At 46.7% G+C, this 15,475-nt stretch overlaps 1 protein-coding gene across 1 annotated transcript in view; it reads left to right on the top strand.

Moving 5' to 3' along the window:
* Positions 1 to 9,411: 9,411 nt before the first annotated feature.
* The window catches only part of LOC148513511 (uncharacterized), a 71,827-nt gene continuing 65,763 nt past the window's right edge, over positions 9,412 to 15,475 (top strand). The window contains exon 1 of the mRNA XM_088481857.1: positions 9,412 to 10,037. Coding sequence (XP_088337983.1) covers positions 9,981 to 10,037 — 57 coding nt within the window. The 5' untranslated portion in view covers positions 9,412 to 9,980. The remainder of the gene's footprint in view (positions 10,038 to 15,475) is intronic.

Genomic DNA, 15,475 nt, shown 5'->3' with positions numbered 1-15,475 from the left:
GTGAGCGGGTCTGAATGAGACCCTATGTGCCAGACAAGCATGCATTTCCCTCAGGTCTCTGCATTAGGAATAGTAAACATCATGTACTGTACATACACATGGCAGCTGTAGTACCGGTCTATGTGCCAGACAAGCATGCATTTCCCTCAGGTCTCTGCATTAGGAATAGGAAACATCATGTACTGTACATACACATGGCAGCTGTAGTACCGGTCTATGTGCCAGACAAGCATGCATTTCCCTCAGGTCTCTGCATTAGGAATAGGAAACATCATGTACTGTACATACACATGGTAGTTGTAGTACCGGTCTATGTGCCAGACAAGCAGGTCTCTGCATTAGGAATAGGAAGCATCATGTACTGTACATAGTACACATGGCAGCTGTAGTACTGGTCTATGTGTCAGACAAGCATGCATTTCCCTCAGGTCTCTGCATTAGGAATAGGAAGCATCATGTACTGTACATACAGTACATACACATGGCTGCTGTAGTACCGGTCTTTGTGCCAGATAAGCATGCATTTCCCTCAGGTCTCTGCATTAGGAATAGGAAGCATCATGTACTGTACATACATACACATGGCAGCTGTAGTACCGGTCTATGTGTCAGACAAGCATGCATTTCCCTCAGGTCTCTGCATTAGGAATAGGAAACATCATGTACTGTACATAGTACACATGGCAGCTGTAGTACCAGTCTATGTGCCAGACAAGCATTCATTTCCCTCTGGTCTCTGCATTAGGAATAGGAAGCATCATGTACTGTACATACACATGGCAGCTGTAGTACCGGTCTATGTGCCAGACAAGCATGAATTTCCTTCAGGTCTCTGCATTAGGAATAGGAAACATCATGTACTGTACATACACATGGCAGCTGTAGTACCGGTCTATGTGCCAGACAAGCATGCATTTCCCTCAGGTCTCTGCATTAGGAATAGGAAGCATCATGTACTGTACATACATACACATGGCAGCTGTAGTACCGGTCTATGTGCCAGACAAGCTTGCATTTCCCTCAGGTCTCTGCATTAGGAATAGGAAGCATCATGTACTGTACATACACATGGCAGCTGCAGTAGCGGTCCATGTGCCAGACAAGCATGCATTTCCCTCAGGTCTCTGCATTAGGAATAGGAAGCATCATGTACTGTACATAGTACACATGGTACCATCGACCCGCTTGCGAGCGTCCTGCGCTCGCGAGCGGGTCTGAATGAGACCCTACGTGCCAGACAAGCATGCATTTCCCTCAGGTCTCTGCATTAGGAATAGGAAACATCATGTACTGTACATACACATGGTAGTTGTAGTACCGGTCTATGTGCCAGACAAGCATGCATTTCCTTCAGGTCTCTGCATTAGGAATAGGAAGCATCATGTACTGTACATAGTACACATGGCAGCTGTAGTACCGGTCTATGTGCCAGACAAGCATGCATTTCCCTCAGGTATCTGCATTAGGAATAGGAAGCATCATGTACTGTACATAGTACACATGGCAGCTGTAGTACCAGTCTATGTGGCAGACAAGCATGCATTTCCCTCAGGTCTCTGCATTAGGAATAGGAAACATCATGTACTGTACATACACATGGTAGTTGTAGTACCGGTCTATGTGCCAGACAAGAATGCATTTCCCTCAAGTCTCTGCATTAGGAATAAGAAACATCATGTACTGTACATACACATGGCAGCTGTAGTACCGGTCTATGTGCCAGACAAGAATGCATTTCCCTCAGGTCTCTGCATTAGGAATAGGAAACATAATGTACTGTACATAATACACATGGCAGCTGTAGTACCGGTCTATGTGCCAGACAAGCATGCATTTCCCTCAGGTCTCTGCATTAGGAATAGGAAACATCATGTACTGTACATAACTAAATACACATGGTAGTTGTAGTACCGGTCTATGTGCCAGACAAGCATGCATTTCCCTCATGTCTCTGCATTAGGAATAGGAAACATCATGTACTGTACATACGCATGGCAGCTGCAGTACCGGTCTATGTGCCAGACAAGCATGCATTTCCCTCAGATCTCTGTATTAGGAATAGGAAGCATCATGTACTGTACATAGTACACATGGCAGCTGTAGTACCGGTCTATGTGCCAGACAAGCATGCATTTCCCTCAGGTCTCTGCATTAGGAATAGGAAGCATCATGTACTGTACATCCATACACATGGCAGCTGTAGTACCGGTCTATGTGTCAGACAAGCATGCATTTCCCTCAGGTCTCTGCATTAGGAATAGGAAACATCATGTACTGTACATACACATGGCAGCTGTAGTACCAGTCTATGTGCCAGACAAGCATTCATTTCCCTCAGGTCTCTGTATTAGGAATAGGAAGCATCATATACTGTACATACACATGGCAGCTGTAGTACCGGTCTATGTGTCAGACAAGTATGTATTTCCCTCAGGTCTCTGCATTAGGAATAGGAAACATCATGTACTGTACATAGTACACATGGCAGCTGTAGTACCAGTCTATGTGCCAGACAAGCATGCATTTCCCTCAGGTCTCTGCATTAGGAATAGGAAACATCATGTACTGTACATGCACATGGCAGCTGTAGTACCAGTCTATGTGCCAGACAAGCATTCATTTCCCTCAGGTCTCTGCATTAGGAATAGGAAGCATCATATACTGTACATACACATGGCAGCTGTAGTACCGGTCTATGTGTCAGACAAGCATGCATTTCCCTCAGGTCTCTGCATTAGGAATAGGAAACATCATGTACTGAACATAGTACACATGGCAGCTGTAGTACCAGTCTATGTGCCAGACAAGCATGCATTTCCCTCAGGTCTCTGCATTAGGAATAGGAAGCATCATGTACTGTACATACACATGGCAGCTGTAGTACCGGTCTATGTGTCAGACAAGCATGCATTTCCCTCAGGTCTCTGCATTAGGAATAGGAAGCATCGTGTACTGTACATACACATGGCAGCTGTAGTACCAGTCTATGTGTCAGACAAGCATGCATTTCCCTCAGGTCTCTGCATTAGGAATAGGAAACATCATGTACTGTACATACACATGGCAGCTGTAGTACCGGTCTATGTGCCAGACAAACATGAATTTCCCTCAGGTCTCTGCATTAGGAATAGGAAACATCATGTACTGTACATACACATGGCAGCTGTAGTACCGGTCTATGTGCCAGACAAGCATGCATTTCCCTCAGGTCTCTGCATTAGGAATAGGAAACATCATGTACTGTACATACACATGGCAGCTGTAGTACCGGTCTATGTGCCAGACAAGCATGCATTTCCCTCAGGTCTCTGCATTAGGAATAGGAAGCATCATGTACTGTACATACACATGGCAGCTGTAGTACCGGTCTATGTGTCAGACAAGCATGCATTTCCCTCAGGTCTCTGCATTAGGAATAGGAAACATCATGTACTTTACAAACACATAGCAGCTGTAGTACCGGTCTATGTGCCAGACAAGCATGCATTTCCCTCAGGTCTCTGCATTAGGAATAGGAAACATCATGTACTGTACATAGTACACATGGCAGCTGTAGTACCAGTCTATGTGCCAGACAAGCATGCATTTCCCTCAGGTCTCTGCATTAGGAATAGGAAACATCATGTACTGTACATACACATGGCAGCTTTAGTACCGTTGTATGTGCCAGACAAGCATGCATTTCCCTCAGGTCTCTGCATTAGGAATAGAAAGCATCATGTACTGTGCATACACATGGCAGCTGTAGTATCGGTCTATGTGCCAGACAAGCATGCATTTCCCTCAGGTCTCTGCATTAGGAATAGGAAACATCATGTACTGTACATACACATGGCAGCTGTAGTACCGGTCTATGTGCCAGACAAGAATGCATTTCCCTCAGGTCTCTGCATTAGGAATAGGAAGCATCATGTACTGTACATACATACACATGGCAGCTGTAGTACCGGTCTATGTGTCAGACAAGCATGCATTTCCCTCAGGTCTCTGCATTAGGAATAGGAAACATCATGTACTGTACATACACATGGCAGCTGTAGTACCAGTCTATGTGCCAGACAAGCATTCATTTCCCTCAGGTCTCTGCATTAGGAATAGGAAGCATCATATACTGTACATACACATGGCAGCTGTAGTACCGGTCTATGTGTCAGACAAGTATGCATTTCCCTCAGGTCTCTGCATTAGGAATAGGAAACATCATGTACTGTACATAGTACACATGGCAGCTGTAGTACCAGTCTATGTGCCAGACAAGCATGCATTTCCCTCAGGTCTCTGCATTAGGAATAGGAAACATCATGTACTGTACATACACATGGCAGCTGTAGTACCAGTCTATGTGCCAGACAAGCATTCATTTCCCTCAGGTCTCTGCATTAGGAATAGGAAGCATCATATACTGTACATACACATGGCAGCTGTAGTACCGGTCTATGGGTCAGACAAGCATGCATTTCCCTCAGGTCTCTGCATTAGGAATAGGAAACATCATGTACTGAACATAGTACACATGGCAGCTGTAGTACCAGTCTATGTGCCAGACAAGCATGCATTTCCCTCAGGTCTCTGCATTAGGAATAGGAAGCATCATGTACTGTACATACACATGGCAGCTGTAGTACCGGTCTATGTGTCAGACAAGCATGCATTTCCCTCAGGTCTCTGCATTAGGAATAGGAAGCATCATGTACTGTACATACACATGGCAGCTGTAGTACCAGTCTATGTGTCAGACAAGCATGCATTTCCCTCAGGTCTCTGCATTAGGAATAGGAAACATCATGTACTGTACATACACATGGCAGCTGTAGTACCGGTCTATGTGCCAGACAAACATGAATTTCCCTCAGGTCTCTGCATTAGGAATAGGAAACATCATGTACTGTACATACACATGGCAGCTGTAGTACCGGTCTATGTGCCAGACAAGCATGCATTTCCCTCAGGTCTCTGCATTAGGAATAGGAAACATCATGTACTGTACATACACATGGCAGCTGTAGTACCGGTCTATGTGCCAGACAAGCATGCATTTCCCTCAGGTCTCTGCATTAGGAATAGGAAGCATCATGTACTGTACATACACATGGCAGCTGTAGTACCGGTCTATGTGTCAGACAAGCATGCATTTCCCTCAGGTCTCTGCATTAGGAATAGGAAACATCATGTACTTTACAAACACATAGCAGCTGTAGTACCGGTCTATGTGCCAGACAAGCATGCATTTCCCTCAGGTCTCTGCATTAGGAATAGGAAACATCATGTACTGTACATACACATGGCAGCTTTAGTACCGTTGTATGTGCCAGACAAGCATGCATTTCCCTCAGGTCTCTGCATTAGGAATAGAAAGCATCATGTACTGTGCATACACATGGCAGCTGTAGTATCGGTCTATGTGCCAGACAAGCATGCATTTCCCTCAGGTCTCTGCATTAGGAATAGGAAACATCATGTACTGTACATACACATGGCAGCTGTAGTACCGGTCTATGTGCCAGACAAGAATGCATTTCCCTCAGGTCTCTGCATTAGGAATAGGAAACATCATGTACTGTACATACACATGGCAGCTGTAGTACCGGTCTATGTGCCAGAAAAGCATGCATTTCCCTCAGGTATCTGCATTAGGAATAGGAAACATCATGTACTGTACATAGGCCCTCATTCAGAGCCACTCGCTAGCGGCAGTACGCTCGTTCCGAGCGATGTTCGCACATCTGCGCATGCGTACGTTTTTTAGTACGCATGCGTGAACCAGTCAGTGCGGGCGAAAATCGTTGGTACGCAATATAGCGAGGGCCTGCTATTTTGAGTGACAGAATGAGGCGTATGTGGGTGGTAACAGGGGAAGGTGCTTGAAAACGGGGAGTGGAGATCCGAACGCAGGCGTGCTTAAAGGTCAAAACGGGCGTTTTAAGGGAGTGCATAATTAATACAGCAGCGTCATTGCCCACGTCACTTGGTTTTTTTTAACTCAGAACTGCTCGCAAAATAGCGGTTGAAAACACCAACCACAAGAATAGCGAGCAGTTCATACGCTGTACGATGTACTCGATTAATCTAATAAATAGCGGACATGACGTATGGTGCGTGCGGCCAGGGGGCGTTTTTATCAAAAAAACGAGCGTATGTTTTGCTCGCTCGTTCAGACTTAGAGGTGGGAACAGACTGCAATTTGCGAACGGATCATTTGAATAGCCACCCCTTGTTTTTGAACGAACGACCACAAATAGCGAACGGCTCTGAATCAGGCCCATAGTACACATGGCAGCTGTAGTACCGGTCTATGTGCCAGACAAGCATGCATTTCCCTCAGGTCTCTGCATTAAGGAATAGGAAGCATCATGTACTGTACATATAGTACATACACATGGCTGCTGTAGTACCGGTCTTTGTGCCAGATAAGCATGCATTTCCCTCAGGTCTCTGCATTAGGAATAGGAAGCATCATGTACTGTACATACATACACATGGCAGCTGTAGTACCGGTCTATGTGCCAGACAAGCATGCATTTCCCTCAGGTCTCTGTATTAGGAACAGGAAACATCATGTACTGTACATACATACACATGGCAGCTGTAGTACCGGTCTATGTGCCAGACAAGCATGCATTTCCCTCAGGTCTCTACATTAGGAATAGGAAGCATCATATACTGTACATACACATGGCAGCTGTAGTACCGGTCTATGTGCCAGACAAGCATGCATTTCCCTCAGGTCTCTGCATTAGGAATAGGAAGCATCATATACTGTACATACACATGGCAGCTGTAGTATCGGTCTATGTGCCAGACAAGCATGCATTTCCCTCAGGTCTCTGCATTAGGAATAGGAAGCATTATGTACTGTACAAACATTCTATATAAGAATATATGAAACTGTTGCATTGAGTAATTTCCTCTACTGATGTGTAGACAGCCTGGAATAAATACTCCCCTCACCTGATGTAAAGGAGGAGTGGGCTGCGCACAGGGGGCCTGATCCACAGAAGCTGCCACAGCTGCATCTATTGGCAATCGCCTGTCTGTGACTTAAGGTCGCTATAAAGCCCTTCCCGTGCGTATATCTGTGCGTCCGCGTGTGCCAACTGTCATCATCCGTAGGCGCAGAAATACCCATTGATGCGTCTTTAGACGGTGTCTTTAGACATCACCATCGGTCGTAACCATTGAAACATGCACCAGCCACCAGGTGCAGTAATTACGCCCAATGTGAGTATATCGGTGTCTGTTTACGCAACCACTTTTACCGACAGGCCGGCGACCATCACCATGCGTCTGTTTAGCCATCTCCCAGTCATCGCCCAGCTCTTTTCCAGGACATCACTGATACCGTGCGTCTCAATGGCAGTGTATATGCTCTGTAACGCACGTGCCGTAGGAGGTCTTAGACATTTTGGCCCATGCGCAGTAGGAAGAAATCGCTCAACTATGTGAACATCAGCATTGCATGCGTCTGAATCAGGGGGCACTAGGGTAGCAATCCATCGGCAGTAAACCATCGTTGGTTCAAACCATCGATGGGTGTCACGCAGTTTCATGTGATGGCAGGAAGGAGGGCAGGATGGTGCTAAGGGCTGTGCAGATCAAAGAAAACTTCCTGCTGTGTCAATATTGGATCTCTGCCATCGATGGCGGTGATGGCAGAGATCCTGTGCCATCGATGGCAAACCATTCAATAGGAAACCATCAAGTTTGATTACCAACGATGGACGGTGGACCACCCTAGGAGGCACAGTGCCGTTATAGAGGAGGCAGTAGTACAGAGGTGGAAAATGGAAGAAGGGGAGGGGAGAAAGGCTTCAGTAGGGATGGTCAGTCGGTGGTCCTGTATCAATATTCTGCATTGGTCACCCACAGCTTAGCGAGCGGCCAGGATCACGGATTTTAAAGAAGAAGCGGCCGCCCTCATTCCGAGCGAGCGCTCGCATTTTGCGAGCGGCTCTGAATGAGGTGCAATATCAGAGGCACCAAGAAGCTCTCACATAATCTCAGGACAAGCACAGAAGGAAGTAGGGAGGGGGCTGCTGCTCTGAGGTTCTCTGAGAGGCCATATCAGAGGCACCAAGAATTCTCTCAGAGAGTCTCAGGACAGGCGCAATAAGGGTGCAGGGGAGATCTGTGCTGACAGACATATCATACGATATATCATGCAGATCACACAGACTAAAGGTGGGTACACACGGTACGATGTAGGTAACGATTCAATCTCATTAATGATTTCCCTTGAACTCCTGAACACTCCCGGACAATTGAACGATTGTTCAAAGGACCAAACGATATAGATGGATCGTTAACGACTGCAAATCAGTAACGATATATATTGTTTGGCAGCAAACAACCTCATGATGCATCTTCTGTCTACCCGTCGGCTGGCACAGAATGGTGGAGGGGAGTGGCCAGAAAAAGTGACGATAAATCATTAGTCGTCCATGAAATCGTTCATCGTGCGTACACATGGAACGATGTGTGTCAGATCGTGAAAGACAGGTCGAGATCTTTCTACATGTTGAAGAGATCAACGAACACGACCAACGACCAGCGGGAGCGCGCATAGGTATCATTATGGTGCCTGCACACGGCACTTTTTTTAAACGATTTGTCGCTCCAATCGGTCGAAAATGACAATATTGTAAAAAAAAATGTACCGTGTATAGGGGCCTTTAAACATCATATCGTGTGGAAATATTGATAATTACACACACGCATCGCTAGGCAGCGCACAGCTTAGTATTAGAGGAGGATGCACGGACAGGCAGGATTTCTAGAGGGGGGATTTCCAATATAACCCCCCCCCCCCCCTGTGTTTGCCTATCATGTAGTATAGTATAGTAGTGAGGATGCCTTCAGTCATTGATGATTAGCGTCCATTGATGTTCTGACACCAATGGTAAATAGTGTGAGTTTTCCACCGATGGTGTAAAAAAAAACCTCATCAAGCATCGATGGTTATGCCATCAGAATTCTGTTCTAGGAGGCTCCACGCAGTGGCTATAAGGGAGTGAGGTGTGAGGCTGTGCTCTGTGCAGTGCTGTCACAGAGGAGGAGGGGAGGAGGCTGCACGCAGTGGCTATATGGGAGTGAGGTGTGAGGCTGTACTCTGTGCAGTGCTGTCACAGAGGAGGAGGAGGAGGCTGCACGCAGTGGCTATATGGGAGTGAGGTGTGAGGCTGTGCTATGTGCAGTGCTGTCACAGAGGAGGAGGAGGCTGCATGCAGTGGATATATGGGAGTGAGGTGTGAGGCTGTGCTCTGTGCAGTGCTGTCACAGAGGAGGAGGAGGAGGAGGAGGAGGAGGCTGCCCGCAGTGGCTATATGGGAGTGGGACGTGAGGCTGTGCTCTGTACAGAGGAGGAGGGGAGGAGACTGCACAGTAAACAAAAGTATAGTTATAGAGGAGGTAGGAGGTAAGGGGCTGTACATAGAGGAGTCTGCACACAGGGTAGTTATAGAGGAGGATAGGAGCTGCACATTGTGGCTATAGGGGAGTGGGGAGTGAGGCTGTGCTCTGTACAGTGCTGTCAGAGGAGGAGGAGGCTGCACACAGGAGCACAGTGTAGTTATAGAGGAGGCAGGAGGTAAGGGGCTGTACATAGAGGAGTCTGCACTCTGCACACAGGAGCACAGTGTAGTTATAGAGGAGGCAGGAGGTAAGGGGCTGTACATAGAGGAGTCTGCACTCTGCACACAGGAGCACAGTGTAGTTATAGAGGAGGCAGGAGGAGGTGGAAGGGGCTGTACATAGAGGAGTCTGCACTCTGCACACAGGGTAGTTATAGAGCAGGATAGGAGCTGCACATTGTGGCTGTAGGGGAGGCGGTTACTAGAGCTGGATAATGCTGCAGCCTGTGCTTCCAGGGTAATGTTACATCAGTACAGCCTGGGCCCAGGGAGTCCTGCAGGTCTGGCCGGTTCCTGAGTCTCTGCCCCCTCCAGTGAGAGCTGCAGATCTGGGAGCCAGCAGCCCAGGACACTATGATCTGTATACTGCTGGTGGCAGGACACGGCACATTGCTGGAGAGTCACATAAAGGTCCCACTCTCATATTATTATTATTATTATAGATGTGTATATAGCACCGTAGTATGCATGTGTGGGTGCAGAACACCGCAGTAACCCTGGGCTACAGGACAAGGTCTATAAATAATTAGCTTCATAACATCATGTGATCACTGATTAGCAATCACCTAGATTATGTGCAGATTTGTAGCTTGGAGTGAAAGCTTGTGACGTGTGGCCGGGGCTGTATATAGTCTAAGCGTGTGGCCGGGGCTGTATATAGTCTAAGCGTGTGATGTGTGGCCGGGGCTGTATATAGTCTAAGCGTGTGGCCGGGGCTGTATGTAGTCTAAGCGTGTGACGTGGCCGGGGCTATATATAATTACTTTTCCATGTACAAATAAGTTGCGTGCTATTCACACATATTGGGGCATATCCAATTTGCCGCAGGGTTTACCCCGTGGCTAATTGTCGCGATTCAATCAGTGCGGATGCCATACACGAGTCCCTGCTGTCAGACTTTACCTCGCACCTTATGTAGGTGCGAGGTAAAATCCGCGTAAAGCCGCCCTATTTGACCTCGTGCGAGATGGAATAACACACTGATTCCGCAGTTCTCGTGGAATCGGTGTGTTCACGCACGCGAGTCCTGTCCTAATAACGCGGGGAAAAAGCTATTTAATTAAATAGCTAATCTCCGCGTTGCTGGACTTTTGCCCGACAATTAGCTGCGAGTAACTGAATATGCCCAATAGTCTGCACTATTGCATGCACACAGGCATAGAGTTATTTTGTTCTAAGTCAGCCGATTAATTTATATTGCTCTTATAATAAATTAGGTGGCTTAAGGTCTGACTTAGAGATGGACAGTAATGCATTCGCAGTTGCATTCTCTCACTGATCGCAGTTGCTAAAATATGCTTGTGCCTGCTGCCGTCTCATATCCGTACGATGACGTACAACAGCGTGAACTTCGGTACTATCGACACAATGCAGGCAGCCATGCTGCGTATGTGGCTACTCTGACCAGCTGAAAACATTGCTGCTCCCCCACACACAGACTGCTCTCATGCGGCACAGGAGATCGCATGTACAGAACGTGTCAGTGATTGACAGTCTGCTGCCATTTGTTGGTGGGTAGGGGGCAGGGGCGGTCTCCGTTTCCCGAAACATTGGCGTATCGCCACTGTTGTAGGGGAGGAAAGAGGCCATTCATGGCCTTCTTCTCATCTGCGGCAGCCGGCTTGCATGACCCCATTGGTCAAATAGCCAGCCGATGATTATCCGATGATGCTTTATACAACGCAGCTGGGATAAGTAATGGATGGCGCGATGCCTCCTTGTGCATTACCATAATTGCGAGGAGAGAATTGCAAAGCTGCCTGCGTGCATACATCATATCTATAGCCTGCGTGCATGCATCATATCTATAGCCTGTGTGCATACATCATATATCTATAGCCTGGGTGCATACATCATATCTATAGCCTACGTGCATACATCATATCTATAGCCTGCGTGCATGCATCATATATCTATAGCCTGCGTGCATACATCATATATCTATAGCCTGTCTGCATATATCTATAGCCTGCGTGCATTGCATCATATATCTATAGCTTGCGTGCATATATCATATATATAGCCTGCGTGCTTATATCATATCTATAGCCTGCGTGCTTATATCATATATCTATAGCCTGCGTGCTTACATCATATATCTATAGCCTGCGTGCATTACATCATATCTATAGCCTGTGTGCATTACATCATATCTATAGCCTGCGTGCATACATCATATCTATAGCCTGCGTGCATACATCATATATCTATAGCCTGTGTGCATACATCATATCTATAGCCTGCGTGTATACATCATATCTATAGCCTGTGTGCATACATCTTATATCTATAGCCTGCGTGCATACATCATATCTATAGCCTGCGTGCATACATCATATCTATAGCCTGCGTGCATACATATCTATAGCTTGCATGCATACATCATATGTATAGCTTGCATGCATATATCATATCTATAGCCTGCGTGCATACATCATATCTATAGCTTGTGTGCAGCTTTGCAATTCCGTCCTAAGCTAAATCAGGCCCTGAGTTCTCTCTTGATGAAAATGCTGTGAAGAAGCTCAGGTGCCGTGTCTGCCCAGGTCAGACCTAGCTGGCCATCTCTAACCAATGGTTCATAACCATCGATGTTTTCAGCCGGAAGGTTTTTCCACCATCCCTTGCCTCATGAAAATATTTGCTAAATGATGAGAACCAGTAACTCGGCGGCAGTGCTACTTTGCGCAAACTGTGGTTGCCCATCAATGGGTAGGGGTGGCCATCCAATAAGCTGCTTGATATCTTAAACATTGATGGTTGTGTGGTGCGCCTACGGCGATGGGAATTTGCTTATGCCCAAAATATGCCGTGCTGTGGGCACTGCTTCTGGGTTCACATCTGCTCGGAAGACACGCAGCATCGATGGCTATCAGATGGCGGTTGTTGGCATCCATCTCAATCCTGGCATCAATTGGAATAACGACTTCCAGCTGGGAATTTATGGTTACTAACCACTGGCTCCTGATGTCCACCCCTATCAACGGGTTAACCAATGATGGACCGTGTTTTTTTTTTTCGTTTTACCATCGATGGAACCCATTGATTGACCCTTTCACAAACTAGCTCTCTCATTTGCGCATTCTCGCAAATGCAAACTCAATGGCTCAAAACAACGGTGACATTCCGTCGCCAGATCCCGCCCTTACGATGCCCATCCCTAGCCCAGGTCTGAGCAGTCACTGGCGTTATTCAGTACCAGTTATAATAGGAACCATTCCAGACTTGATGCTGTCAGTTACTTCCATGCAGCTGTGGGCCCACGATGACGGGATTCACCATCCGCCATCACGCTGATCCGGACGGCTGCTCTCAGAACTTTTTACGCTTTTCATTTAAAAATAGCTGTAATAAAAAATTTTATTTTGCCGCTTCCATAATTGCGTCCCAAAATTTCAACACCATATTTAAAATGTTACAACGCGAAACAATGTTTGTCAGCCATTCACGTGCGCTGCTAGTACAATAGATTGTGTTAGTAAAATGCAACTTGTGAATAGTGCATTGGAGAAAATTGGTCACTGACGCGCGCTTTAGTGTTTCCCTGTTTTGTCCTTGGGCAAATGAGTGAACTAACCCTGACAGTACATGAAGGTGACTATGGCCCGTATTCAATTTGAAGCGAAAAGTCAGAGGCCGGACTTTTCACCGTTATCCCCGTATTCAATTGCAAATGTGCGAAAACGGGACCCAGTGAAATGGAAATCGCCAAAAAGTCCTGTCGTTTTTGGGAAATCAGCCTGACACCCCCCAAAAGATGCTCTGACATGGGGGTTCACTATGGGTACCCCCGATTAGCCCTGCTGAAGGTATTTGGGGTTTTTGAATGATCTCAATAGGCGCTATTGAGCGTCTTTGGTGACAGTGGAGAAGAATAGCATTTAACCATTTTGTTTTGGGAGGGGGTAAAGTAGTCCCATCAAATTTGGGGTACATGAAAATGGGTGCAAGCATATTTTAAAGTTGCTAAAGTAAAGCTTTAAAAACCGCAAAAAACTCACCTTCAGCAAACACCCGCCATCCACAAAACACCTCCCCCGTACTGTGAGACCCCCCCAAAGGCTATTTAGCTAGTTTGTATTTTGTACCCCCACTTTGATTTTTTTTTCAACCATTTTTTCAAAGTGCTTTTTTTGGGGGTGTCTTTAGAGGTTTTTTTTTATCGTTTTTTTGACACAATTAGCGTCAAGGGGGTGTAAAAAGGGTTTAGGGGGTTTGCCGCAATTTTGCACCCCAGAACCCCGATTATGCACTTTTTTCCGCCGGGTATTCTTAGGCGAAACTTTTCCGCTGGTTTCAATGCACAAACTTTTTGCACCAGCGAAAAGTTGGGGAAATTGAATACGGGGATAAATGAAATCGGCAAAAAGTACGACATCGGCGAAAAAGTTTTGCTGAAACTGACTTTTCACTCCAAATTGAATATGGCCCTAGAGTTTAAAAGAAAGGGCTGTATTAGGAGGAGGGGAGGAGGCTGCACACAGTGGCTATATGGGAGTGGGGAGTGAGGCTGTGCTCTGTGCAGTGCTGTCACAGAGGAGGAGGGGAGTAGGAGGTTGCATGCAGTGGCTATATGGGAGTGGGGAGTGAGGCTGTGCTCTGTGCATCACAGAGGAGGAGGAGGCTGCACGCAGTGGCTATATGGGAGTGGGGGGTGAGGCTGTGCTCTGTGCAGTGCTGTCACAGAGGAGGAGGCTGCATGCAGTGGCTATATGGGAGTGGGGGGTGAGGATGTGCTCTGTGCAGTGCTGTCATAGAGGAGGAGGGGAGGAGGCTGCACGCAGTGGCTATATGGGAGTGGGGAGTGAGGCTGTGCTCTGTGCAGTGCTGTCACAGAGGAGGAGGGGAGTTGGAGGCTGCATGCAGTGGCTATATGGGAGTGGGGGGTGAGGCTGTGCTCTGTGCAGTGCTGTCACAGAGGAGGAGGCTGCATGCAGTGGCTATATGGGAGTGGGGGGTGATGCTGAGCTCTGTGCAGTGCTGTCACAGAGGAGGAGGGGAGGAGGAGGCTGCATGCAGTGGCTATATGGGAGTGGGGGGTGAGGCTGTGCTCTGTGCAGTGCTGTCACTAATTACTATGTAATAACTATGTATCATGTGAATGAGCCCATCTTTTATTTTTCCTTTAAATATATATCTTCAGTTTATTGTGGTACAGAAAACTTCACATTTCCAGCAATGTCGGAACAAATCTGCTTGTTTGGAAACGTTGCTGACTGCATGCTGCCTAATTTTTACTAACCTGGATTAATAAAGAATCCAACAATTAACGGCTGTGAAAGCGTCTGCAGGCTGATCTGACTTTAATGAGTTTGAATATCATACTATTTAAGAAGTACAGTTGAAATGAAGTCTACCAATGTGTGTCATAAAGTTCAAAGAATACACCTTATTAATTCAAACTTATTTTCTGGTACATGGTAAACTACAAACACCCAAATGGGCAGAGGTGCAGGTAGTGTCACTGTTTTGTGTCTCATGCATGCGAGTTGTATTGTGTATGCGCGCCCGATGGATGTCGCTTTAAGCCACAGAGCGCATTTGGACGCAAGAGGCGGGGATTTCGTAGTGCGTTGGTGGCAGGTAACATGGGGGTGGCTAGTTAGACGGAAGCATGTAGCGGTCAGTGACTGTGTCTAATGTTATTTCAATGTATAATGTGTAAATACTCCCAGCACCACAAATATGTTAAACACACTGTAGTGCCCCCAGTTCACACTATGCCACATAGAACACCCAGTTCACATAATGTCACAGCGCCCCCCACCAGGGACGTATTAAGAGAACAGGGGTGCCCGTGTGCAGTCTTTTAGTCCAGGCCCCCTCCTCTCTATCTGCCACTGCAGCGC

This window comes from Taudactylus pleione, unplaced genomic scaffold (assembly GCF_031769625.1).
Source record: "Taudactylus pleione unplaced genomic scaffold, aTauple2 ptg000278l, whole genome shotgun sequence".
In the NCBI taxonomy this organism is placed as follows: Eukaryota; Metazoa; Chordata; class Amphibia; order Anura; family Myobatrachidae; genus Taudactylus; species Taudactylus pleione.
Note: the sequence above shows the minus strand (reverse complement) of the source record. Positions and strands in the feature narration are given on the sequence as shown.